The 25,895-nt window shown below is 40.6% G+C and overlaps 1 protein-coding gene across 2 annotated transcripts in view; it reads left to right on the top strand.

Moving 5' to 3' along the window:
• SLC39A10 (solute carrier family 39 member 10) overlaps nucleotides 1-25,895 on the top strand; it is a 132,310-nt gene extending 106,415 nt beyond the window's left edge. For both annotated transcript variants that reach the window (XM_082689067.1, XM_082689066.1), the window contains 7 exons: nucleotides 650-819; nucleotides 3,078-3,272; nucleotides 6,879-6,999; nucleotides 8,185-8,553; nucleotides 9,785-9,865; nucleotides 17,230-17,420; nucleotides 23,129-25,895. In XM_082689067.1, coding sequence (XP_082545193.1) covers nucleotides 650-819; nucleotides 3,078-3,272; nucleotides 6,879-6,999; nucleotides 8,185-8,553; nucleotides 9,785-9,865; nucleotides 17,230-17,420; nucleotides 23,129-23,287 — 1,286 coding nt within the window. In that variant the 3' untranslated portion in view covers nucleotides 23,288-25,895. The remainder of the gene's footprint in view (nucleotides 1-649; nucleotides 820-3,077; nucleotides 3,273-6,878; nucleotides 7,000-8,184; nucleotides 8,554-9,784; nucleotides 9,866-17,229; nucleotides 17,421-23,128) is intronic.

Raw genomic sequence — 25,895 nt, 5'->3', positions numbered from 1 at the left:
AGAGAAAGCCAAATTGGAAGAAAGGGAATTTGGAGCTGGTTGTGGAGTAAAGATGGTATCACAGGGGATGGTGCTGAATTATCTTTTGAGAAACTTAGAAATGAACTGCAGAAAAACCTAACAGTAGTAAGGCTTTTTTGTATCTCTTTTGAATATGTTTCCATTTTGGACTGATACGTTAAGCTTCTTAAACTTTGCATTAGAAAGATTTACAAAGTTAACACTAGATACTTGGCTTCCTCTGATGATCACAGGAGAGTTTTATAATTCTCTAAGTCAACAGTTTGATTGCTATGGCTTTACCTTTATACCTTGGTAGACTTTTATTTATAATCTAGATATTAGGAGTGAATCACAGCCAGAAGTCATTTGAAGTCCCTGTTTCTGATAAGGTGGGCTACTGAAAGTACTGTTTGTGACTATACAACGAAGGTCTGCATTTCTTAATTCTTGTAAGTATTCAGTTTGGCTATGCAGATATTTGTCTTGTTTTTACACACAGTAGTGCCAGAATGTAAAAGTTCTTAAAAAGCATAGTCAGGGCAAGATAGTCTATGTCCCATGACTCATTTATCTTATGTTGATTGTTCTTTAGAGCTGTTTGGTTTATATGTCATATTAACGTTGACTATTGATTTCTTTCCTACAGCATGGATTTGTGGTATCATTTCTATCACGGTCATTAGCCTGCTTTCCTTGCTAGGCGTGATCTTGGTTCCCATCATTAACCAAGGATGCTTCAAATTTCTTCTCACATTCCTTGTTGCACTAGCTGTAGGAACAATGAGTGGAGATGCCCTTCTTCATCTACTGCCCCACGTAAGAAAACTTTTTAATCTTTAAAAAAAAATAAAAATAAAAATATTTAAGCTAAAAGTGTCCTTCATTACCAAGCTATGTAGCACACTAACCTAGTATTTGTTTTATTTGCTTGTAGGATGAAGTATTTTTTCCATTGCATAGTTTTAATAGCAACACTTTTGAAATAAATTGAATGGTTAGGTTTTAAAATAGCAACAAAAATTGGTAACATCAGTTTCACTTTTTCCCCGTCACAGTGTATACATACCAAATCACTATGTCGTACACTTTAAGTGTCTTACAGTTTTGTAAGTCAGTAGAGCTGAAATTTAAAAAAAAAAAAAAAAATCGCTCTGTTAGCAGTTCTGAAAATGAATACGTTAAAAGGTCTTTATCTGTGATCTGTGTATCAGCTGTATCAGGGAAGCCTTGAGAAGAAATACATTAGGGTCTCGCAGTGATTGTGCCCCATGGCCGGTGTGCCCAAGCGTCATATTTGCTCGGGAAGAGGTGGACGCGCTCCGCTGACAGTTTCGAGCATCGAGCCCTTTGCACTTGGGGCTGTTTATGTTTTCGCCTGGCAGACCACTTATATTCTTCTATTCCAGGACACTTCTTTTTATTTATTTATTTTTTTAAAGATGCACTTCTGTGAGAGAGCCAGACAGAGAGTGTGGGCCTGGGTGAGCCAGTGGGGGGGCAGGGCAGCGAGAGAGTCCTCAGGCAGACTCCCCCGGGGAAGGCGGAGGAGCTCCGGCCCGGGCTCCGGCCCCGTGAGCAGGAGATGGTGACCTGAGCTGAAACCAAGCGTAGGAAACTCCGCCGACGGCCCCAGTGCCCTGTTTCTCAGGAGACACTTCTGATGTTAGGATCTCGTGCCCACACGCCTAGTTACCTTGCTTCTCCTCCCCGAGGTAGGAGTATTTTATCCAGTATTACTGCTTTCACTTCAAATTATGAAAATCCTGGGGCTTTTTCTTTTCCAAATGTAAAATTGCAGGTTTGAGATATGGTGTTTTTGTTTTGTTTTGTTTTGTTTTTTAAATATATATTCTTACCACCTCCTTTTGGAATATTTGGGAGACAGAATTATATTTTCTTTTTAAGTAATCTCTGCACTCAGCGTAGGTCTGGAGCTTACAGCCCGGAGATCAAGCAGGAGTTGGCTGCGCTCCCAACGGACCAGCCAGGTGCCCCCAAGAATTGTTGGTGTGTTTTGTGTAATCTTTCTCCCTGTCTTCACTTTCAGTGAAGATTAGAGATAGATATCTGGAATTCTATATGGCAGTGCCTTAAAAAATTGATTAGTGAATCTTCAAATTGTGAATATGAGTTTTTTTTTTTGGTCAGTTGATTATTCGTCGATTAGTTACTGATTTCCCCCTTTGTCCCCGCCCCCTTGCTTACCCTTCCACCAGTCATCAAGAATAGTGCCATCTTCAAAACTGGGCCTAATAAGAACAGTGAAGTAAGTCTTGAAGTAGTCAAGTTGAAGTAGTCTTTTACTGCTATTAAACTTATTTTTTATAAGAAATATTAATTCCTTAAAGCTGAATGGTCTTGCCTTTGAGAAGTTTAGAACCCTCTTCAGTTGGCCGCTAGCAAGTGAGAAGGCATACAGATACTCGAAGGAAGGAAAAGACTTTAGACTAATTTTCTAACTTTGAAGGTCACTATTGTGAAACTTAACTCCTTTCACAATTAAAAAAAACTTTGTGTCTATACATTTATTTTTGCTAAAGCTTTAAAATGTGGAAAATCAAACACATGTTTAAGTATATGCTTTTGCTGTTGTTCTACTGTGTAAACATAGGTAACATCTCCTCACTTTTTAAAAATAATTTGTAAGAGAAAAACATAAAAATACAATCAATTTAAGAAAAAGTTAGATTACAGGGATTCACGGGTCATGTATGACCTGCTGGTGAAGTAGTTTGTTTTTACGAAATGTTAGGCATCTCGTTCTTGTTTACTTCAGTTTGCAAAGGACCCTCCTGCTTGATTGTCTCGCTATAGTATGAATCTTAACCCCTAGAGGCATTTGAGTTTGTGGTCTTCGTTTCAGAGTGACCATGAAACAGGCAATACTTCCCAGGCCACTTAGAACGTCAGCATTAAATAGAGGGCGACTTACAGTTCAGTGAGATAATATTTACAGAACCACTTTAAAAATTTAAAGATATTTTTTTCTGTGTTCTCTAGGAGATTATAATCTCAAAATTTTAAAAGGCATTTTTAATTACATGTTCAGAAGTTTTCGTTATTCTTATTAATAGTCTCAGGGTGGACATGATCACAGTCATCAACACGCGCACGGGCACGGGCACGGACATTCTCACGGACACGAATCTAAGAAGTTTTTGGAGGAGTACGATGCTGTATTGAAAGGACTGGTCGCTCTAGGAGGCGTCTACTTGTTATTTATCATTGAACACTGCATTAGAATGTTTAAGCACTACAAACAGCAGAGAGTAAGTATTGTTTTAATGGCTTCTTCCATTTTCTGAGATAAAAAACGTAACAAAAAATTTCATTTTCTGGCCACACGCTTAATTGTGATGTTGGTCGATATTAAAGGAAACACGGACAGTGATCTTCGCTGTCTCGGTCGTTATGTTTGTCATTCGTGATCCAGATCGAGCAGTCTTCGTTTCAGTTCCTTTGTTGGATTTTTTTCTAGCTGACTTACATAGGATAGAAAAAGCTGTTGGCCAATATCTGCTTATTTCCAAAAAAAACCAAAAATGTATAACTAGAAAACAAGTCTCATGGGTTCACTTAGGTCTATTTTCAAGTATAAGTGGCTTTCATTGTCCTGTCTTTCAAGGAAAATGTTTTCACACAACACATTTCCTCATCAGAAATGCTAATAGTAGAAGCAGTAGAGGTGAGGCGGCTTTAGATCCGGGGGCTTCGTAGGAAGGAAGTAGAATGAAGTGAAGGGAGTGGCGGGAACCCCCCGGGGGATGATGTTAGACTATTGATTAAATACCTGCTTGTCATACACTGTGTTGCGTGGCACATTTGTGAGTATCAGATAAATACCTAAAAATAATTTTCCCCCTAAGTAATTTCAGGGCTACTACCACTGACCTAACCTTTTCACAGCCATTCACGTCTGTTTCTGAAGCTCTGTCTCAAGTGCTTCTCAGTAACATGTTTGTGGTACTAGTGCGGATTCTCTTCAGTGTACCCTGCTGAAGAGGAACAGTGTGTTCTGTCTAGAGGACGTTTAAAAAAACCTTAGACAAAAAAGAGGAAATTCTTACATTTTGCTGGTTTACTACAAATAGTTAAAAAAACAAACAAAAACAAAAACCTTTTTCCTCAAAAACAAAGGATAGTCATGATCATAATATGTGTACCGACCACTCTTAAAATACAACCTTTATGTTATTTTTATGGATGTATTTTGTTTGTATATGTACGTGTTTTTTTCTTGGAGATAAAATATGGTTTAGAACCGAGCTCTAAACTGGGATTCGGGGGAGTGATTCTAATTCTTGCCCAGGCACAGACTGCAGCTGTGAAACTCTGACTCATTTATCATGATTTCCAGTTGCTAGCTAAATCTACGGGAAATAAATCCTACTTTTTAGATATATTTTCGTATCATATTCTAAATAATGTATTTAATTTAAATTGGCACGTTTTAGTCTGGACATCATCATATTTATTTGCCCCCAGAGAAAGGGTGATCCGCATGATGTGCCAATGAATTAGTATCTAAGGAGTGGTAAGAGGGCCTGGGAAGGATCCGAAGGGAACGAAATCGAGCATCTGGTCTCTGCAGGTCGTGTGGGAAGGTTGGGTGAAGACAAGAGCAATGCGGGAGGGATGCCAGGCTGAGCGCGGCCGCAGGAAGTGAGTCAGAAGGGGAGCCATGGGGGCTTGGATTTCCGGCCACGTCCTAGGAAGGGGGAACGAGAAGCCGATTAAGAGGATTTCTTTCAGTGAGAGAAGAAGAGTTGATCATTGATGACCTAAGAAATGGAAGAATTTTAGGGTCTATTGCAAAGGATACAGAGAAGTTTTGGAATTACCGTGAAGCCCTAATTTTCCTCAGTTGTGTATCCCTGCTGACACCGAGGCAGCAAGCATTAATATATAATACGTACAAGTTATTAGAGTCCTCATAACTTACAGATAAGTATAAAATGTAGTCTTTCAAGAGATCAAAATAGTTTCCTGTTTTTGTTTTTTTTTTTTTTAAATCATTTAAGCTTGGTCTCCCTTTTGAATTTAAATTTGCTGGCAAAATTAAATAGGTTTGTTTTTGTAAACCAGTGTAGGAGAAGAGAGTCCCCAGAGCGTTGTAGTTCTTTCGTAGATTTGAAATTGTGGGAAGTCAGTAACTGAAGGGAGCACCCAAATCTAGTAGTAAGGAGTCCTTCAAGTGTGTCAAAGAAAGGGACCTGGGCAGGTGAATCAGTGCTTGTCTTTTATGATAAATAGGACAGTGAGTAACCAGAGGAGAAAAAGTATATGGCATTTTTTGAGGAAAGGGAATTAGTGATATTTGAACAGAACAGACATGTGACCATCTGTGTGGCGGAATCAGTTATTGAAAGGAAGCTTCCAGAGCACAAATTAAGTAATACATCAGATGTTGACTGGGTTCAGCAAGTTGAGGCTTTGAGGGTAACGATTTGGCAAGTTCTTAGGACAGCAGACAATCGGAACCAAAGCAGTTAGACAGAATCCCAGCTAGTGTTTGCATTTTCTTCTTAACACTTCTGTACCGGGGTTGGCTTTTTCTCCCCCTCCCCCCCTTTCTTCCCCTTCTTCTTTAACTCACGACTGCTGTTTCGTTTCTCCTCTCTAGGTTGTCTCCATATTACTTTCTTCTGACAATTTTGTGTTTCCCCAGTTCTGTTACTTACTGCTATGAAGCAGAAAAACGCACAGCTTACTGGCTTAGAACAATTATAAGGAGCAGTTTACTATTTCTCTTAATTCTGTGAGAAAATGAGGCGAGATTCACCAGGAAGTTCTGCTGCTGCACTTGGTATCCGCTGGGGTCCCTCACTGTACTGCCTTCAGACTCCGCTGGCCTGGTTTGCCCTGGACAGAGCGGGGGTAGAAGGTCCCCAGGTGGTCTTTGTCTCTGCCACATGGCCTCTCCTCAGGGTCTGTCCCGAGTTTCCTCCTAGCGTAGTAGCTGGCTTCTAGCTTCCCTGAGCAAAAGCAGAAGGTGCCAGGCGTCTCGCAGATCGGTCGCACAAGTAGCCCATCGTCACTTTCTTGCATTCTGTTCATCAGAAGGCCACAGCTCATTTGCTCCCTTAAATCTACAGAGATTGGAAATAGAAGTGTAAGTGGGTGTAACTAGGTAGTTACCTAGTTACACCGATAACTAGGTAGTTACCTAGTTACACCGATAAAAGAAGAAAGCGGACTTTGGAAGATTGGAGAATTCAACCTAAACAATGAAAGACAATAATTAGGATTCATTAATAATTGAGGATAAATTAGATGAGAAAGAAAACTGTATTGCAAAACTGTGAAGAGTCAGTTACTGATAGGTCGTTTGCATACATCGCCACATTTAATCCTAAGAATCTGTCATTTTTATTTTACAGATGAGCATTCTTACGCCCAAGTCTCACAGAAGTAAACTACAGATTTGGGGACTTTAATGCAAGGGTGATTCTGGCCATTATGTCACATGTAGGGAAATGTAAGATTGCATTCAGGACGATGAAATTCAAAGGAATGAACTTTAGTTTTTTCAGAACTTCTTTTCCCACACACTATTAAATAAGGCAGATATTAAGCATATTTGACATTTCACTCAGGTGCGTGTAATACAGTTCTGTGTATCCCATTCTATACTTCGGAGTAGATGAATTACCTTTTAGTTGAGTCATTGGGAAAAAGAAAAAGTGACATATAAATTTAGTTGGCTATTTTATCTAGTTAGACCCCTTGATTAATCTCTAAAAACTTTTTCTCACTTTTTTCCTAAATAATTTATGAATAAAATGTTAGTGCCATTTATCCCTGTAGATGTTAGTAAGTAAATATTGTTGTTAATTGTGGCTGCAGATTTGATGCTAAAAGCAGATTCTTTTCAGGGAAAACAGAAGTGGTTTATGAAGCAGAACACAGAAGAATCAACTATTGGAAGGAAGCTTTCAGATCACAAGTTAAATAACACACCAGATGCCGACTGGCTTCAGCTCAAGCCTCTTGCCGGTAGGCAACAGTTCTGACTAAAGAGAAACTTTTAAAATATAAAAATTGAAATATTGCTTCTAAACTGTGCCAGTGTTTGAAATATCTCGTTTTTGTGGCTTTCATAATACTAGTTTCCAGCTTGTATTTTCTTAAATGTGAGTGTGTCTTGTGATTTTGTTAGTGTTTTATTTTAGCCTTATTTATTCTGAAATGTGGGACTAACTAATTACATCACAGGGCAAGGAATCTATTGCACATTTACAGGGAAAAAAAGAATGAAACAAAAAGGTTTTGTAAGCAGTATGCTCGTGTTATTTTTAGATCTTGACAATGCAAAATCTCTGTGCCCACCGCTTGGGATTGGTTTCGTCTGGAAGAGGGCGAGTGGCCTCCATATAACAAAGTCTCTGCTCATCCATTCGTCCCTCCTGTTGCCCGATAGATGTGATGAGCAGCTTAAGATTTTCAAGGAAACGTAAAAAATTCTTTTAATCTAATGTTACCTTTTTTTTTTTTAAACCTGTGTTTCCCTGGAGTATACAAATGATTTTTTGCAGAAAAGGGGCAGGCAAGACTCTAACTGTATTCCGCTCCAAAATACAATTTGAGAAGTAGTAGGCTCTTTGTCACATAATAAACAGCTTCTGAAAACTAGGGGAGAGGCCAACCTCAGTAAAAAAAAAATTGTATCAGATGTTGTCTTCACTTACATGGGTTTCTGAACTCGCTTCCAGTACTGATCTGAGCAGCATTTTCCGGTGGGTGGAGCTTTGGGGCGTGCCAGCTACTTAAATTCTGTTTTTGTTTTCTTGCGTGATAAGGGAATGTTAGAGTGGGTAAACTTTAAGGTTCCTTCTTGCCCTGGAAAACGGTGGGTCCATTGTATGGTCCTGTAAATTCTGCAGTAACTTTCTCCCCTTTGGTGTTCATGATGTGCTCGTTAAGTTGCCCGCTCTTCTCACTCTGCTGCTCTGGGTCTCAGCGCTCCCACGTACTTCATCGGCTTCATCTTTTGGACGCTCAGAACCCCAGTTTGTTTGGGTGCACATGTGTCTTTGCTCTATTTGCTCTTACACGTTTACTTGGGACTTGTAAAAGACATTCACTTAAGAAATGTATATTGCACGGCTATTCTGCCTGACTAGAAATTAGCAAAGAAGCGTTCATGTTGATAAGATATGTCCTCTGCTGTTAAAAATACAGGAACTGATGACTCGGTCGTTTCCGAAGATCGACTTAATGAAACTGAACTGACAGATTTAGAAGGTCAACAGGAGTCTCCTCCTAAAAATTACCTTTGTGTGGACGAGGAGAAAATCATGGACCATTCGCACAGCGATGGGTTACGTACCGTTCACGAGCACGACCTCCACGCCGCTGCCCACAACCACCACGACGAGAGTAAAACTGTGCTGAGGAAACACAACCATCAGTGGCACCACAAACACTCTCATCATTCTCACGGGCCCTGTCACTCCGGATCTGACCTGAAAGAGACCGGGATCGCTAATATAGCCTGGATGGTGATCATGGGGGACGGCATTCACAACTTCAGTGACGGCTTAGCCATTGGTCAGTGACTTCATCGGGGTCAGAACTCATTGTGCTCTAAGACCGTTTTCCTTTGTCCACAGGCTCAGTATTAATATTATGAATTACAATACACAAGATTAACTTTTGGGGATGAACAAATACACTGTCAGAGATTGCTCTGGTCGTGTGATTTTTGTTTTTTTTTTTCTCTTTCCCAGGGGCTGTGTTAAGGTTTTCAGTATAAGTTTATTTGGGGCGTAGAGATTAATTTTACTGGATTTTCCTTTGAACATATAAATGAATGTCTATAAATACTACTTTTATAACATTCCAAGGCATAATCACCATATGAATGGTGATTTAACATTTTATTTTCAAATTTATTAGATTATTAAATTATTCATTTAATGGTGATTTCCAAGGCATAATCACCATATAAATAGTGATTTAACATTTTATTTTCAAACACATTTACAGGACCCTGAATGTATAATTTCAATCCTAGTTTTAATAATTCGTTTTTGCCTTTGAGAAGGTGAAGAAAAATGTACATGTTAAAAGTCCATTGCACCAAATTCAGATACTACGTTAGAGCCTTGCTAATAATGTGAACTGATATTACTTAGTCTAGGAGAATATTAAACATGATTCATTCATGATTTTCTTTTCCAGACTTGACTCAGAAGTAGGCTGTGGTTTCTTCCAGAAAGGAGAGGCCATATTTTTGAACCAACAGTAGCCGTCCATGTTAAAGAATAAAGAATTTTACCAGGAGAATCAAATGTAATTTATACCTCTGATATTCAGTCCTCAAGACCGTCAGACAAATAATACTTCGTGGCATTTACACTCTAAACCCAGAAAAGTTCAGATGAGGATAGTAGCCATTTAGGTATCTTTAAATATCTATATGGGAGAGCAAATGAAATCATAGACTTACAGGACTTAAAATTTAGCATCCGGTTTTCGCTCAGAGACAGAAATGCTGAAAGCCGTTATACTCTCGAGCTGCTAGTGAGTGAGAAGGAAACCGTCCCGGAGGATTAAATTTCTCGGGGAGTATTTCCTTCCTGGAGTCACTCTCTCTGGTAGTCACACACCTGTTGCACTTGACTTACGTGTTCACAACGTACGGAGTCAGGTAGATGTGAGTCACACGCGTACCGTGAAGTTAATTTAGGTAGAGAACAGAGGCTGTACCTGTCATCGTTAGTGAGGATGGGAAAGCAGAAGTAAACATGACTTGACTTTGTTTCTACCCCCGCCTCAGGAGCAGCTTTCAGCGCCGGACTGACCGGAGGAATCAGCACCTCCATCGCCGTCTTCTGTCACGAGCTGCCGCACGAGTTAGGTAATGCACAGCCTGGAGAGGGGCCCGGGTTTTGTCGAATCTGAGACTTCTTCAGTGATAAATGTGTCTAAATTTCGGAGCGTTTAAACATAAAAGTGGCTGATTGCAGGCATACACGTGATCCTTCTCTTCTTATAGAATGTGTGTTATATGTGCCTAAAAATGTACATTGTTTTATATGTATGTATTTTTAACTTATATCAACAGTATTACCTTATATCCCTTTCTGTTCCTTGTCTTCTGTTTCTGATCATTACGCTTAAAAACTCCAGGTTCTCATGAGTTAATTTCCTATGTTGCTTCTACCCAGTACTCAGACTTGTGCATTGACCACATTTTACATATTTATCACTGAGTACTGGATACACCATGCCTTTAATTTCCTGTCATCACAGATAATGATGCATTTAACATCTGTACACTTTAGTGCTTATAGGCTCTTCTGAGAACATCTTTTGGGCTTCTACCCAGGAACAGAATTGATGGATCCCAGGATATACATCCCGAGAAGTGCCACATTACTGTCCACAATGGCCGTACCAAAGCAGTTTCTAACCAGCAGTACCTGAGAGTTCTTGTGTTTCCATATCCCTGCCAGGATTTGATGTTAAGTTCATTAAGTTTTGTCAGTTTGATAGGTGTAAAATGATAGTTTTTTGTTGTTCTGGTCGGCACTTACTCACCTACCAATGATTTTTACATTTTTTTAGTTTCTCTCTATGTGTATTTTTTTCCTGTAAATTGAAAAACATTAGATGTGAACATGCATTCATCACATAGAAAATGGGCAAGGGATATGGAGATGACATTGAGAGAAAAAAAAAACTCCATCATTTGAGTATGCAAGGAATTTTTCATGTATGAAACATCTGTCATTTGACTGTGTTTAACTGTTTTTGGTGGTAGCAGTAGCTTTATTTGCTTACTTTGAATAGTTTATATATGTAGTTTGCTTAGAAAATTATTAACTGCTCACAAAAAGCAGAACAATGTTTTAGTGCTTACTTGGTGCTGATTCTTTAAGCCTGATTCCATACTTAACCAGCCTTGGGCACGTGGTCTTCTGTCTTGGTTCATGCCCCGTCATCCTTACCCTGACTAAGTCATCATTGCCTTCATTGTCGTTTGCTTGAACAGTTTCCATAGTGTTTTATCTAGTTTCACTCTATTCCAGTCCATCGAATATACCTTATCCTAGATAGATCTTCTCAGATGTGACTTGCTCACGTAATCAGAATCTTCCAGTTGCTTCCCTTATGTATGGAGTTAGAAGCTGAGATTCCTTCGTCCTACCTGAGGTGACCTTCCCTTCTGCCTATTGTGTTAGCCTTACTCACTGTACTCGCTGTGCATGTTTTCTACGTCACCCAAACCTGATTCACCAAATACACGGTGGGTGCCTCAGCCTGTTCTTCGCTTATACTGTTCTCCTACTTGCGCTTGTCCTGCTGCTTGTGTCCCGAGTTAATCATGTTAACAGTCTTTTTCCCCCTCTCACTGCAGGACTGCCCTCTGGTCTCATGATTGGATTCCTTTTTCTTCTAAACTTTGTCACTTAACTTTCAGTAGGTCTTTCTTTGGGTACTTAGTATATATCATTTTAGGTGTCCTGTTTCTTAAAATGTAGGTTCTTTGGGTACAGATACTGTATCTTATACCCTTTTCTTAACTGCTTTCCTATGTTAGTAAGAACGTGAGCTGCTAATTTGCAGTTCCATAGCAATGGAAATCAGAGCTATCAGTTCTTCTATGTGGGTAACATACTGCTAAGAATTTTAGCCTTCCGTTTTCCTTTTGTACTCGCTTAGAACTAGACTTGGATAGTCCTAGACACACGTCCCCAGTATACGGGGAAAACCTTCAGCTTCCCTTCCTAGCCACTTCCTGCTCCCATGGTGGGTACATCAGGCCACTTCATGGTTCCTGACAGCAGAGAGGCTGGAGATTAAGGGTGGTTGCCTTTCTACTACTTACTCCTTTTTCTCTCTGTAGTTTCTTGTTGAAAAGTGACAGCAAGGAAAGATAGCCCCACGTAAAACACATGCAGGACAGATCTTAATGGCCAGGTAAGCCCTGGATCCCCAGAGCGGAGTTCTTGTAAAAGGTGGATTATAGAACTCTGCGTGGGCCAGGACTCCTCAGTGAGATCTTTGACCACAGATCTCTACCTGTTTTACCCCACAGACCAGAAGTCGAGAGGGTACTGTTGCTGTGAGAGGAAGCAACAATTTAAAGTATATTGAGGAGCACCTGGGTGGCTCAGTCGGTTAAGTATCCAACTCTAGATGCTGGCTCAGGTCACTGTCACGGGGTCGGGACACCGAGCTCTGCGTGGCGCGCAGCACCTGCGTCGGAGGCCGCCGCTCCCTCTCCCTGGCCTTCTTCGCCAGCTGGTGTCCGTGCTGTGCTCTCTCTAAATAAGTGAATAAATAAAAATCAAACTTTTTTTTTTTAAAGATTTTATTTATTTATTTGACAGAGAGACACAAGCAGGCAGAGAGTCAGGTAGAGAGAGAGGGGGAAGCAGGGATGCTGAGGCAGATGTGGGGCTCGATCCCAGGACCCTGAGACCATGACCCAAGCCGAAGGCAGCGGCTTAATTCACTGAGCCACCCAGGTGCCCCAAATAAAACTCTTTAAAGTATATTGAATTTCGCCAGCAGGAAAGAAGTGAGACCCTAAGAAAATGTGCATTTCCCCCCAATACTTAGTGCTAAATCCACATAAACTCCATATTCTAGCTGCCGAAGCTCGTAGGGATGAAAGAGCACAGCTCTGGAGGTGATAGAAGATGCTTTGGACTTTGTATCCATCAAGGTAGGAAGTAGTCTACTGACCGTAACCAGAGGAAATGGTTGAAAAAGAGATTATACAGCCTTTTTTTTTTTTTTTTTTTTTTTTGCCTTTCAGGCACAGTGATAGGCACTTTGGTAAAATAGGCCTGGATGAATGTCCTACCCTGATTATCATTATCCACTCTTACTTGGAGAGGAAGGGAATCTGGAGAGAGAAGTATAGAAACATCTTCCAAGGGGAAGATGATTCCCCTTGAAGATGAGATAGAAGCATGGCAGGTAGCTAGAGATGTCTTCTCCCTGGTAAACAGGTGAAGGAATTGGCAAAGCAGCGTCATCCGTCACATTCCAGGATATTGATTTGATCTAAAACCTCTGGCCCTAGTTACATTTTTTAATTATGAATTCTTCAAACCATTCTGAGATTTTTATACTGAAGTCATCATACCCTAAGGGGTAAAATGTGTTTAAATTACATATTAATGCATTAAAAACTGACCCTTAGTAATTCCAAGTTTTATTGTTCCTTTTCCGGACAGATTGCTGTTTCTCTAATGGGGTACCAGGTGGGGGTTTGCTTTTGTTTAGGAATGCGATAGGAAAAATTGTAGTTTTAAGCCTTAGAATGATATACAGTTCAGGGGAATTCACTCTAAGAGGGGTGTAGAAATAGAAACCATCTGAGAAAATAGAAAACCTTGGTCTCTCATTGCATGTTTGTTCCTGAACTGTGGTAAGGAATGAAATTGTCTGAATTATTACTATTCTTTCTTCTCTTTTTGCTAAACTTGTGTAGCTAAGTTTAAGTAAATTACAGTATTACTCTGTTGTATTTTCTCTGCTTTCTCCCCACTCCTTCAGTAAAGAACTGTATCAGCATTTGAATAATTTATAGGAAAACTTGTATTAAAACCTATAAAGGGGAAATGAGATTGGGGATAATCCAGAACTCTCTTCCTGACATCAAGTAATGTGTTCTAATTTAAAGGAAGTAACATTTTGATAAATGAATTTATCCATATTATTCAGACTCAGCTCAGAAAGGCTATGGTGCTATCCATTTTTTTCCCTTTCCTCTTGTATATTTAAGGGGTAAATAGAATTTCAAAATAAGATTTTCATAATGTGCTAAATTGTCCAGGGGAAATTGAACATTCACTATGTAGATTTATACATGTGTATACTTGCATTATTTAAGGCAAAAATAAAGAATCTTAAAATACATCCTTGTTTTTAAAAATCTTAATAGTTGATGTTAGCAGATGTTAACGTAATTATAGCACTGGATCACATTAACGGCTTTGACAGGTACACCTCATTCGTTGTGCTAATAATGTCCTTTGTCAGCAGAAAGGAAAGGATACTGATTTATCAAAAGATGAATAGATTTGCTTGCTTGGTGTAAATCCCAACTGTATTCCTTTGATCTCTTTTTCAAATGTTTGTATAGATTCTTACTGAGAGGGAGAGAAAAAGGGAGAAAAATATGCAGATACCTTTGAGAAATTGTCATCTAAGATGAGAGTAGGACAGAGATATATTTTAAATGAAATAATTCATCTTATGCAAGATCATTCTACAGAGATCACTTACGCTGCTATATATTGGCAGTGAACAATTGGAAATTGAAATTTTTAAAAAGTAGTTGTATAATAACACCAAAAAACATGAAATGCTTTGCTTTAAATCTTAACAAAATATGGATAGAGTCTGTATGCTGGAAACGACAAATCAGCACACAAGAAATCAAAGGAGATTTAAGTCTGAAGAGAGTGTAGCAGGATTATGGAATGGAAGACTCAATATCTTTAAGATGCTAATTTTCCCTGTAGTTTGTGCATTTCCAATCAGAATACCAGTAGGCTTATTTGGAGCCTTTTCAAAATTTTACAGGGAAAGGGAAAGGAACTTGGATAGCCAAAAGAATTTTGGAAAAGGACAGCAGAATTGACTTTTAAGACTTGCTATAAAGCCACAGTAATCGAAACAATTTATATTGGTGAAAAAATAGACACATAAATCAGTGGAACAGAGTAGAGTTCTCACATACATGGCAACTTAATTTCAACAAGGTGCAAAGGAAGTTCCACGGCAAAATGATCGCTTTTCCAGCAAATGTTGCTGCAGTAATTGGATATGTAGTGGGGGAAAAGAGCTCCAAAAACCAAAAACCCCTCACAGTAGGCACAGATTATCTAAAAATAGGTCATTGATTTAAATAAACAAAGTTTTTTGGTTTTGGTTTTGTTTTTTTCAAGAGAGAGGAGGTGTGTGCGTGTGCAGGGGCAGCAGAGGGGCAGAGGGGGGGAGAGAAGCCCACGTAGGCTCGAGGCTCTGCGCGCCTGATCTCATGACCGAGATCATGACCCCGGCCTAAATCAAGAGTCTGTCACTTGAACCAACTGAGCTACCCAGGTGCCCCATTAATAAAAATTTTAAAATACAGGTTTTTCCCTGCTATCCAGAAATAGTGTTCCTGCTGAAACCTTTTGTAAGCTACAATGGCTTAAAGCTAAGAAACACTATTAATGCAGAAGTCCTTCAGCATTCCTGGACCCAAAGAAACCTCTCTTAGGCTTTCGAGGCCTTAGGATCTATCTTGCTGATGGACGCACAAACGAGCGAGAAAGCACAGATGGTCACCTGATTCAGAGCTGTGGACGCCGAGAGGCTGAGTCGGCTTCCCGGGGGAGGCGCTGGGGGCCGCCAGTCTTTCTGCTCGGGGTACGTGCTGCAGGGCTCACTGCAAGACAAAGGCGAGTTTCCCATTCTGCCTTTTTTTGTAAAAGTGAAAATCCTCCTCAGATTTTTTTGTTGTTAGGGAAAGCGGTTACTAATGTAGGTCTTTAACAAAAATGAGGTGGCTGTGATGTGAACTGTGGCACAGTGGGGCTTACCTCTGTAAGACGCACGGAAGAAGACACAAGAGAAAGTCTGCGATACTGGATTAGGCAAGTTATTCTTAGACACAGCACCAAAAGCAAGATCCATTAAGGAAAAAAGTAATAAAATTGGACTTTATAAAGATTAAAAACTCTACACAAAAGAAACCTTTATTAAAGGAATGAAAAGACAAGGTGTAAGGTCTGTGAAGAAATATTTGAAAAATATTCTGAAAGACCAAAGACTTTTAGGAAAGTATGTAAGGAGAGTCGTATTAGATGGAAATGGGAGAATGGCCAACGAGAAGCCATTGATAGAGAATGTCCTAGCAGAGTACTGATTTTTCTGTTAACATCTTCCTGTTAGAAATTAGAACCTTGTAACCATAAGAATTAAAAAGGAAAAGATCATGTTCTGCTTATTAGTCATACAAGATCAAGATCCCCTATTTTTAAAGATTTGTTTATGTGTGGATGTGTAAGTGACCTCTGCGGCCAGCATGGGGCTCAAACTAGATCAAGGGTCACGTGCTCTCCCAGCTGGGCCAGCCGGGCCCCCGAAGACGGCTTCTTAAGGGAAAGAAATGCCGCCGTATTCTACATAATACCTTGCACTGCTAAGTGTTCGATGATTGATTGGATGTTTGTACATTTAATAACTAAAAAGTTTGTTACAATTAGTTGAAATTGATTTTGACCCTTTAGCTTTAAGACTGTTATTTCTGGCAGTATTTATTTTTCTAGTAAAGTTTCTGAGCAGTATGTAACCCTTTAAAAAATTTTTTTAAAAGATTTTTACTTATTTGAGAGAGAGATTGAGGGAATGAAGTGGGGGGAGAGGCAGAGGAAGCAGGCCCCCCGCTGAGCAGGGAGCCCCATGCAGGACTCGATCCCAGGACCCTGAGATCATAACCTGAGCTGAAGGCGGACACTTAACCTAATGAGCCACCCAGGCACCCCTTAACCCGTTTTTCCCTAGTGGTCCAGCTGTAGACACATGAGTGACAAAGTCTCTAATTTTACATGTTTAGAATTAAGTTTTAATTTTTTTCTCTGAAAAAAAATAAACCATAAATGTGAACAGCGTACAGTATACTCAAAGAGTCTGTTACCTCTGTTTATCTTATGCCGTTTCCCTTTGGAAATACGGCAGAGATCAGAGAACAGAGCTTTAATTGTAGCTCACAGAAAAAGCAGTGACCAAGTTCTTTTTTTCTGTTGTTTCTGCTTTTTTAAAAAAATATTTTACTTTTCACATTCTACAGAAAATTGGCCTTTTTGATATGGTTCTTTGAGTGTCAGCATGTATGTAGTTTTCTGTGACCGTCCGCCCGGCCAGCAGGCGCGGAACAGTTCCATCCTCCCAGTAGTCCTTCGCGCAGGCCCTTCGTGGTCGCCCCCGTTCCCAGCCTGCTTCAGGCGACCTTGGCATTCTTCGTCACCACAGTTTGTCTGACGTGGAATCATACGTACCTTTCAGACTGTCTTTGAGCATCGAGCCTGAAACTTTCACTCAAATTTTGCATGTATTGGTTTAATTTAATAAGTAACTTTTTATAATAAAACATCCGTTATTCAAGGCAGATCTTTTAATATCAATTCTTAATTTTGGTTTCTGTTTTTCCCCCCTAAATTTGTACATAAAATCCTGTGGTTATAAAACTCTCACATTGTGTCTTTACTGTAGGTGATTTTGCAGTTCTTCTGAAAGCGGGCATGACTGTAAAGCAGGCCATCGTCTACAACCTCCTCTCCGCCATGATGGCCTACGTAGGCATGCTCATCGGCACGGCCGTGGGCCAGTACGCCAACAACATCACCCTCTGGATCTTCGCCATCACTGCCGGCATGTTCCTCTACGTAGCCTTGGTGGATATGGTAAGCTAGTTCATGTTTTTCTTGTTCATGCCAATCTGTAAACAGCGTGCACCTTCCAAAAATGGAAGAAATCTCTGGATATATTTGAAAGACTATTTTAGAAAATACGTACCCCATTTCAAAACATGATATCCTAAATAGCCTACTAGAGAAAGACGGTTAAGCAGGAGGATGTCTTTGGAAATCAAGTTGAGATGCTGAGAATTTTGGACCAAAGGATATTACTATTCAAAGTAATCCAGTATTTAGAGATAATTATTATACTATGAAGATTTTGTAATGTTAGGGTATAATTTTTTTGTGGTTGTTAATAAATCATTCTTTGAGCTTGTTTTATAGCAAACAGGAAATACTATATCTCTTAGGTAAGCCAGTCTTCTGCAGAAAATGGTGTATATTCCTAGGGATTTATGCAGTTTCCCTCATTTCTGACTTTAAAGTTAACAAACTTGAGTTAACACTAGCAACTAGTTTTATTTTAATTTTACCTTAGTGTCTTAAATATGTTAGGCAGTATATTTGCAGAACTAGTAACTTGATTACTTGTTGTTTTTATTTTGTTTTGATTTTTCGAAATTATTTTTATTAATATAAATGTATTATTTGCCCCAGGGGTACAGGACTGTGAATCGCCAGGTTTACACACTTCACAGCACTCACCGTAGCACATAACCCAGTGTCCATAACCCCCCCCCCTCCCGACCCCCTCCCCCAGCAACTCTGTTTGTTTGTGATATTAAGAGTCTCATGGTTTGTCTTACTTTTTGTTTTTGACTTAGATATTATGTTCACTTTCCTTCTGGTAAGATTTGTCAGATAGTGTCATTTTAAAACTTCGTAACCTACATTTTATTTTTTTAACATTTATTTATTTATTTATTTATTTGACACACACAGAGAGAGAGAGAGAGATCACAAGTAGGCAGAGAGGCAGGCAGAGAGAGGAGGAAGCAGGCTCCCTGCTGAGCAGAGAGCCCGATGCGGGGCTCGATCCCAGGACCCTGCGATCATGACTTGGGCCGAAGGCAGAGGCTTTAACCCACTGAGCCACCCAGGCGCCCTGTTTCCTAAATTTTTAATCCCAGGATTATTGCCTATTTATAATAGTTTAGAAAATACCAACAAAACATAAAAACTATTTACATTCTGTGCCTAGAGTTTGCCATTTCCTTGTTCTTTTCCTTGGGCTCTAACACCTCATTTCCTGTCGCCACGCTCAGCTGATGGCCTTCCTGTCTCATGGAAAACACTGAAGCATCGAGACAGGCTTCCACGGGTTGCCATCGTGTTTCTGCTCCTCCTGTATGTCTCTGTCTGCTCCCCTCTTTCCTAGAATAGTGAAGAAATCTGTTTCTCGCTGAGGCCGGCTGGCACTTGGCCCCTTTCACAAAGTCCCTGAAACCCCCCCCTTTCTCTCTGTTGTTGCTCATTTCCCCTCCCTGCTGGATCAGCTCAAACCTCCTGTCCTTCTCACCGAGGTAGGAGGGAGGACGTTTCTTTAACTCCAGTTTCCAGTTTAGTTCTCAGCCACCATGTTCCTTCTTTTTTTTTTTTTTCTTTTTAAGATTTTATTTATTTATTTGACAGAGAGATCACAAATAGGCAGAGAGACAGACAGAGAGAGAGATGAGGAGAAGCAGGCTCCCTGCTGAGCAGAGAGCCCGATGCGGGGCTCGATCCCAGGACCCTGAGATCATGACCTGAGCCGAAGGCAGAGGCGTAACATGCTGAGCCACCCAGGCGCCCCACCGTTTTCCTTCTTGTATTGCAGATTACCCTTTCTGATTTTCTAGTTCTCTTCTGGTATTCTCCCTGACTGCTGGCCCCGATTGCTTTGGCCACATCCACTACTGACCACAGCGTTCTTGAGTCCATGGTCACGTACCCCGTCCGGCTTCATGCGCTTGTCCTAAGGGCTCCATCTGGCAGGGGCTCAGGCTCTTCTCTTTGAAATGCTTTCTTGTCAGTTGGCCTCTGTGCCACCACCGTTTCCTGGTTTAACCACCTTTCTGGCCTTTCCATTTGTTTTCTGGTTCTCTTCTCCTTGACCTGTAAATGTTGGTGAAAGCCCTCCAGGTGATCTCGGTTAGTCTCCTGACTGGAAGTATTCAATGGCTGGTAATTCCTACATGTACATCTTCAGCCCAGACCTTTCCCTTCACTCCAGGTCAGTCTATCCACCAGCGTCCCTGCGCGTCTGAACGGAACGGCGGGCGCGTCTGTTCAGAGCCGGGTTCCTGAGATGGCCCGCCTTCCCTCCCTGGACCCCCGGCTCCTGTGGGAGTCTCTGGCTTACAGAGGATGATTCCGTTCTTCAGCTGCTCAGATCAAAGCCCTGATGATCATTCTTTGTCTCGGTTCTCCCGGTTCCCCACCCCCCCCCCCCACCTCTGACTCATCCTAAGCCCCGGGCTCGGGGGGCTCCACTTCCCAGCCCCCTCTGCTGCCACCGTCTTCTTCTGTTTAACCTTCTCCCCACGTCTGTTGTTGCCCCGTCCGTGACGGGTTCTGGGTCAACAGTCCAGTCACTCGGGTGCGTCAGACTCTTCAGTGGCTCCCTGTGAATCTCCTCCTCCTCCCTGTGGCCCCCCCCAACGTGTCTCTTTTCCTCATCTTCTTCCTGGCTCCCCCAGGAGGCACACACTGCCTCAGGGGCCTGGCTCTTGCTGGTCACTAAATGTGGACTATGTGGCCTGCAGAAGCTCTACTGACTGGCTCCCTCACTCCTTAGGCGGCTTCCCAACTTCTACCCCAACATTTAACATCTTCTATCCTTACTTCACTTTTCTTTTTCTCCTTTGCACTTGTATTCTGATCTGTTAATAACACGCTAAACATTTTACTTATTCACTGAGCTCATTGTGTGCCCCACATGGACGTCCGTTCTGGGAGGACAACCTTCTTTTTGGTAATATTTCATTTACTGCTGTAGAAGTAGTTCACAGTTAGTTGAATGAAAAATAAATGAGCTAATTCTGAAAAGAACAAGGTAATTTTTACAGTAAGGATTAGTAGTCTAATGAAGAAGAAAAGTAGCCATTAGTTAGAAATCTTTTGATAAAGGCTTACGCACCATGTCTGTGGAACTATGGGGAGAGGCTGGCTAAAAAATAGGGGAAAATTAGGGAAATTTTTCTGGAACAAGATTATCTGAGCTGAGTTTTAAAACCTGTAGAAGAGTTTATTAGGAGCAAGAGGAATGGGTATAAGAGAAAGCAGAGTAATGAGTAACATCATTCCTTAACTAGTCAGTTGACTCCTAGAACTGTGTTCTGATATTCTGAGAAAGTAACCCAACATGACTACTGCTAAGAACACAAACAAGCAAACAAAAGTAAAACTGTATTAAAGTGTTTTTAAATAGCATTTATAAGGGGCGCCTGGGTGGCTCGGTTGATTTAGTGTCTGCCTTTGGCTCAGGTCATGATTCCAGGGTCCTGGGATTGAGCCCCACATCTGCTCTCTGCTCAGCAGGGAGCCTGCTTCTCCCTCTCCCTGCCTCTCTGCTTACTTGTGATCTCTCTCTGTCTGTCAAATAAATAACTAAAATCTTAAAAAAAAAAAAAAAAAAAAAAGTAGCATTTATAATGTTGTAATTACATTGGAAATATCCTGAATGTCCAAGAAGAAAAACTGCCTACATATATTTTAGGATTTTAATGACACTGAGATTATTTTCCCTCATGTTAAATGGAAAAAATGGATTAAAAAATTACATCCGTGGTTCTCAGGTAGATGTAGGCCAGACCATGACTGTGACACAAAACGTAGTGCTACAAAAAACGAGAATTTATCTGGTAAATTTTGAGGCCCCATTACAGGGTTTAAGCAACGATGACATGATTGTATTTTCATTTTAGAAAGACTACTTTGGCCATAGAGAGGAGGTGTTTATTCACTTACGGTCAGTCATGCGATAGCGACAGCACCAGAAGTTCTAGTTCGAGGTCTCTTTAGGATGTGCAGTTGGAAGTATCCACCGGTTTTAGGGGCTTTGCACAGCAGCTGTTGCTCGCCCAGCGTGGAGGCGCTCTTGCGTTTTCATAGATCGGGCCGTACTGCTGGGTACTGCTGGGTACTGCTGGCTCCGCTGTGGTTGTGATCCGCAAATACGCGTGTGGGCACGGGCTGGAACTGAATTGGGGGAAGCATAGCGCCTCTTGTGGCTGGTATGTGCAATATCCAGAGGGGATACTTCTGTGAAACATCCTGTGTTCTTTATGCTTCAGTGCTAAGGAAAGCCAGATTTAACAGTTTTTGTCATAATGAAAACTTGAGGAGAAAAGATAAACCAGTCTTCGTTCTAATAGAACCACAGGTGGGAAGTTGCCAGGTTCAGTTCTGATCCATTAACCCAGAGGTTGGCAGACTTTCTGTAATGGGACAGGGAGTACATGTGTAGGCTTTGTAGCCCAGGTGGTCTCTGCTGCAGTTAATCAGCTCTGCTGTTTGCAGTGGTTTCTGTCACAAGTACTTAACTCTGCTCAAAAAGAACAGTAGCCTCCATTAGCTGGTATTTACTATGGCCATAGACTTCTGAACAAAATCGATGACCAGCAGGAAGTAGTTCTTAAATAGGACCCTCCGGGAATTGTTAAATATACTGTAGCCATGTCAGAATATGGTTGTTGGATTAACTGTCCTCATTATTTAATAATGAGCAATAGTGTTTTTTCCTAGGCAGCCGTTATGTTCTTAACACTACACTTTCCCCCTCTGAACCACGAAAAGCCCCAAGATACTGTTTGGAGGAAAGCTTAGTGTCTAAAAGAGCAGCATATCCGTGTCATCTTTCTGATGGTGTCATTGCACACTTGAAAAGCAAAACACAGAAAACAAGAAAATGAAACGTGAAGTAGCATTTCTTTCACAATTTGGACTCGATGTGGATGGAAAGACTTGATGCTCATAATAACGGACATGCGTTTCTCTAGTAAATCTTACGTAAATACAGATTTGGGCTTTATACTTTGAACTTTGCATTATTCTTAAATGTAATAGTATATGCTTATGCTTTAGAAATCAAACTATAAACTTCAGTGAACTGTGTGCCTTTAAAGGTACTGGGAACATTCAGGTTTTTGAAATTGTATCATGATTAGGAGAAACAGAGCACCCTGCGAAGGCCATGGGCTCCACTTGGTCGTAGTCCTGCTGAATAGCTTCGAGAGACTATTTTCTCTATTATTGCAAGGAAAATAACGGACGGGCAGAGAGATAACGAGTTAGGAATTGTCTGTAAATGTCTGTCCTTGCTCTCACGTGCAGCTGAATATGAGAATTTAAAACGGAAAGAGTAAAGAAGTGGAAAATCTTGAGTTAGGGACCCCCCGGCAAAGAATCTTGTGTTTTCAGTGACTTTAAGTCAGTAAATGTGCTGATCGTTCCTGGAGTGTTTATTGGCAATAATAAATGATCTTCTACTTTAGCATAAAGCAGATGGCAAGGTCAGTGGACGGTAACCTCAGAAAACGGCTAACGCATATATTTGCATTTGTTCAGGGTTTAGGAGGGAACAGATTTAGTCATTATTTCCTAGCTAGAGCTAAACCTCATCAACGTTTGGGTGAAGTATGCATTATGGTTAACATTATGTTGAATAGAATAATTTGCGGTTATGTTTTATTCATTAAAGTAGAAGAAAGTAAAAAAATTTAGCAGAGTATTACACAGAATTGCTTGTAAGTATCTGGGTTTTGTTTTTGCAGCTTCCAGAAATGTTGCATGGTGATGGTGACAATGAAGAACACGGCTTTTGTCCCGTGGGGCAGTTCATTCTTCAGAATTTAGGATTGCTGTTCGGATTTGCCATTATGCTGGTGATCGCCCTCTATGAAGACAAAATTGTGTTTGACCTCCAGTTTTAACCATTCCCAGTAATCACTGTGGATTACGAGAATGTTACCATGCAGCTTTGCATCTGTCCCTAGTACTGTATGCACATCGCTCAAAGAAAAGTCAGTGGCTTGCACTACTTCCAAGTTCCATAGATTTGAGCCGAACCACACAAGACTGGTGGTCAGGACTGCTTTTCCCTGTGCGAAGGGGTCTTTTAAAAATACAAAGCTTGTGATAAAGAGAGGAGAAAACGGGACTCCAAGAACCAATGTTGACATAGTTTGATTAAGACTTTTACAAAAATAATCATATAAAACACTAAAGTAGTCTCTTTGGTAGTAGAAACTTCTGTGGCTATGCAGAAATAGAAATTGAACCAAAAATCACTTAAACTTTAAAAATATTTTAAATGGACTTCGGGCAGACTTTTCTTTGTGCTAAAAATGAATTGTAGTGTCCTTTAATTCAGTTACATATATACATAAGGTAATGGGGATCAACTTGATACAATTTTGAAACTGCGTAAAGTAGGCTGTAGGAACTAGAGGAGAGCTCAGGCTGTGTTAGAGTATGAATTTAGCATTGGGAAAAGCCCTTAATCTTGAATCTAGAGTTACTATTTTTGTATATATTGCCATAGTGTTTAAACTTGCAGCCTAAACTACTGAACTTTGTGATTGTATGTTTGTGTGAGCTTCAGTTTAATGAAAGATTCATAACGGTTCTTTGTATTAATATTATACTTGGTGTTTGGGTGTTTTTTCTTTCAAACTTCAGTTTTGTTTTTGTTTGGGGATTTTTGGTGGGGGTAGGGAGGTGGAGCATGTGGTTAAATTTTTTTTTTTTTTCATTAAAAGTGTAACCCTCGAGGAAATACCAGAAAAAAAAGAAGCACCCAAACATGGTCGAAATATTCAGCTTTCCTATTTTAACAGTACTAACCAGTTCCTGGGGAAGTTTACTTTCTAAATGTATGCATTGCTTTACCAGTTTGGTTTGGGAACCTAGAGCACATGCTGCGACCAGCAGGAAGTTAAGGCAGAAAACCCAAGTTCACCACGTCCGTGATCTCTGCGTGTCCGTGGAAGTGGCTCTGACGGCGATCTCCGCGGATGCCCCGGGCTGTCGCGACACCACGCGACTTGGAAGACATCCTTACGTAACACAGCCGGAGTCACGTGGTCGTCTGTGCCAAGATACGCTGTCGGTGCCTGCTAGGGACTCGTCTCACTTAGAGGTGCCCTGTTCTAGCATAATTGAGCGATTTGTGAGAAGCGCAAGCCATGTGCATCCTGAATTTTGACCTATGATTTGTAGCACTAGTCGTCCCGCATGCAGCTTCCGCTTCCACCTGGTGCCGCACGGTCTTCACGGATGCCCGGGAACCTGTTCGAACTGTGTGCGGGCAGCTTTGTTTTCATCGCTTGGCTACCAGTGCAGCTGATTTAAAGATCTTACTGTTCAAATATTTAAGAGCCAAACTCCTTCCATTCCGTTTAAAGTGTTTGCATTGAGCCCTCCTCTCTCCTCAGCTCCTTTCCTCCTGGTGAACCTACAAAAATAAAACTTGGAGAGCTGCGCGTGCACCCGGGTAGTCAGTCTTGCCAGTGTTTCTCCTTTGTGCTGTAAGCAAGGAAGCTTAGGTGTGCTTTTCTGAATTTATGCCTGAATTTGAAAAATTATTTCCGGCTTTCTCCATGGCCTCCTGTAATAAGTAGGAGTTTTTACCTAGAATATTTTCAGCGTTGGGCGCTGAATGATCACAGCCCTCATCTCCCTGCTTGGCCCTGCAAGCAACCCCGCTACAAGGTGCTGATATTTGATTTCGTACTGCCAACTTCAAGTGATTAAAAATATCTTGCTTTCTGAACCAAGATATATTTCTAGTTCCTTTTTGCATTTTTATACCCAAGGAGGATTCTGCATTCCAGCATTAAATCTGCTTAATTTTAAAACTTTTATGAAAAGCAACAGTGGGAATATGTTCCCAGTCTTACAGGTCTGGTTTAAAGCAAGCAAGTTCTGCTGAAGTATATAAAGTTTTATATTCTCTAAAAAGTGGTATTCTCTTCATTTGCTAGATTTTTTTAACCTATTAAGAGGGCTGTAACAGTTGCTGCTAGTATTTTGTTAGGGTTCCACCAGTATTTAGTTTCCACATCGTTCTAGTGAATAGTTTCAAGTCTTACTAGACAATCTGAATTCCACAACATTTCTGTTTGGCTCCAACATTCCATTTAGCTTGACCAGTCTGATTTAACGTGTGTTTGTTGGAGGTCATTCATGTTACTTGTACAATGCTGTCACTGTGTGACATCCATATGAATTTTGGTGTATATCACATTGCATTCAATCAGCTGTGATTATGCGTAGAAATACTATAGTAACTAGATGCAGTGTGAATTTTTTCCATTAACTACGTCAGTGGCTTAAATATGATTATGGTCCTGCAAGGTGATACTTGCTAAAATATCTAAACTTTTTTTTGTTGTAACTGAATCATTTTTAAAAAATTTATAAAGCTGGAAATGATCCAATGCTGTTTTTTTTTCATTGTCAACAGTGGTGTGTCATTTTATGTATGTTCCTGATGCTTATGGAACTCTCCCAAAATAAAGTTATTCAAAAAGAGCAAAA

The sequence above is a fragment of the Mustela nivalis genome (genome assembly GCF_964662115.1).
Source record: "Mustela nivalis genome assembly, chromosome: 11".
Taxonomy (NCBI): domain Eukaryota; kingdom Metazoa; phylum Chordata; class Mammalia; order Carnivora; family Mustelidae; genus Mustela; species Mustela nivalis.
Note: the sequence above shows the minus strand (reverse complement) of the source record. Positions and strands in the feature narration are given on the sequence as shown.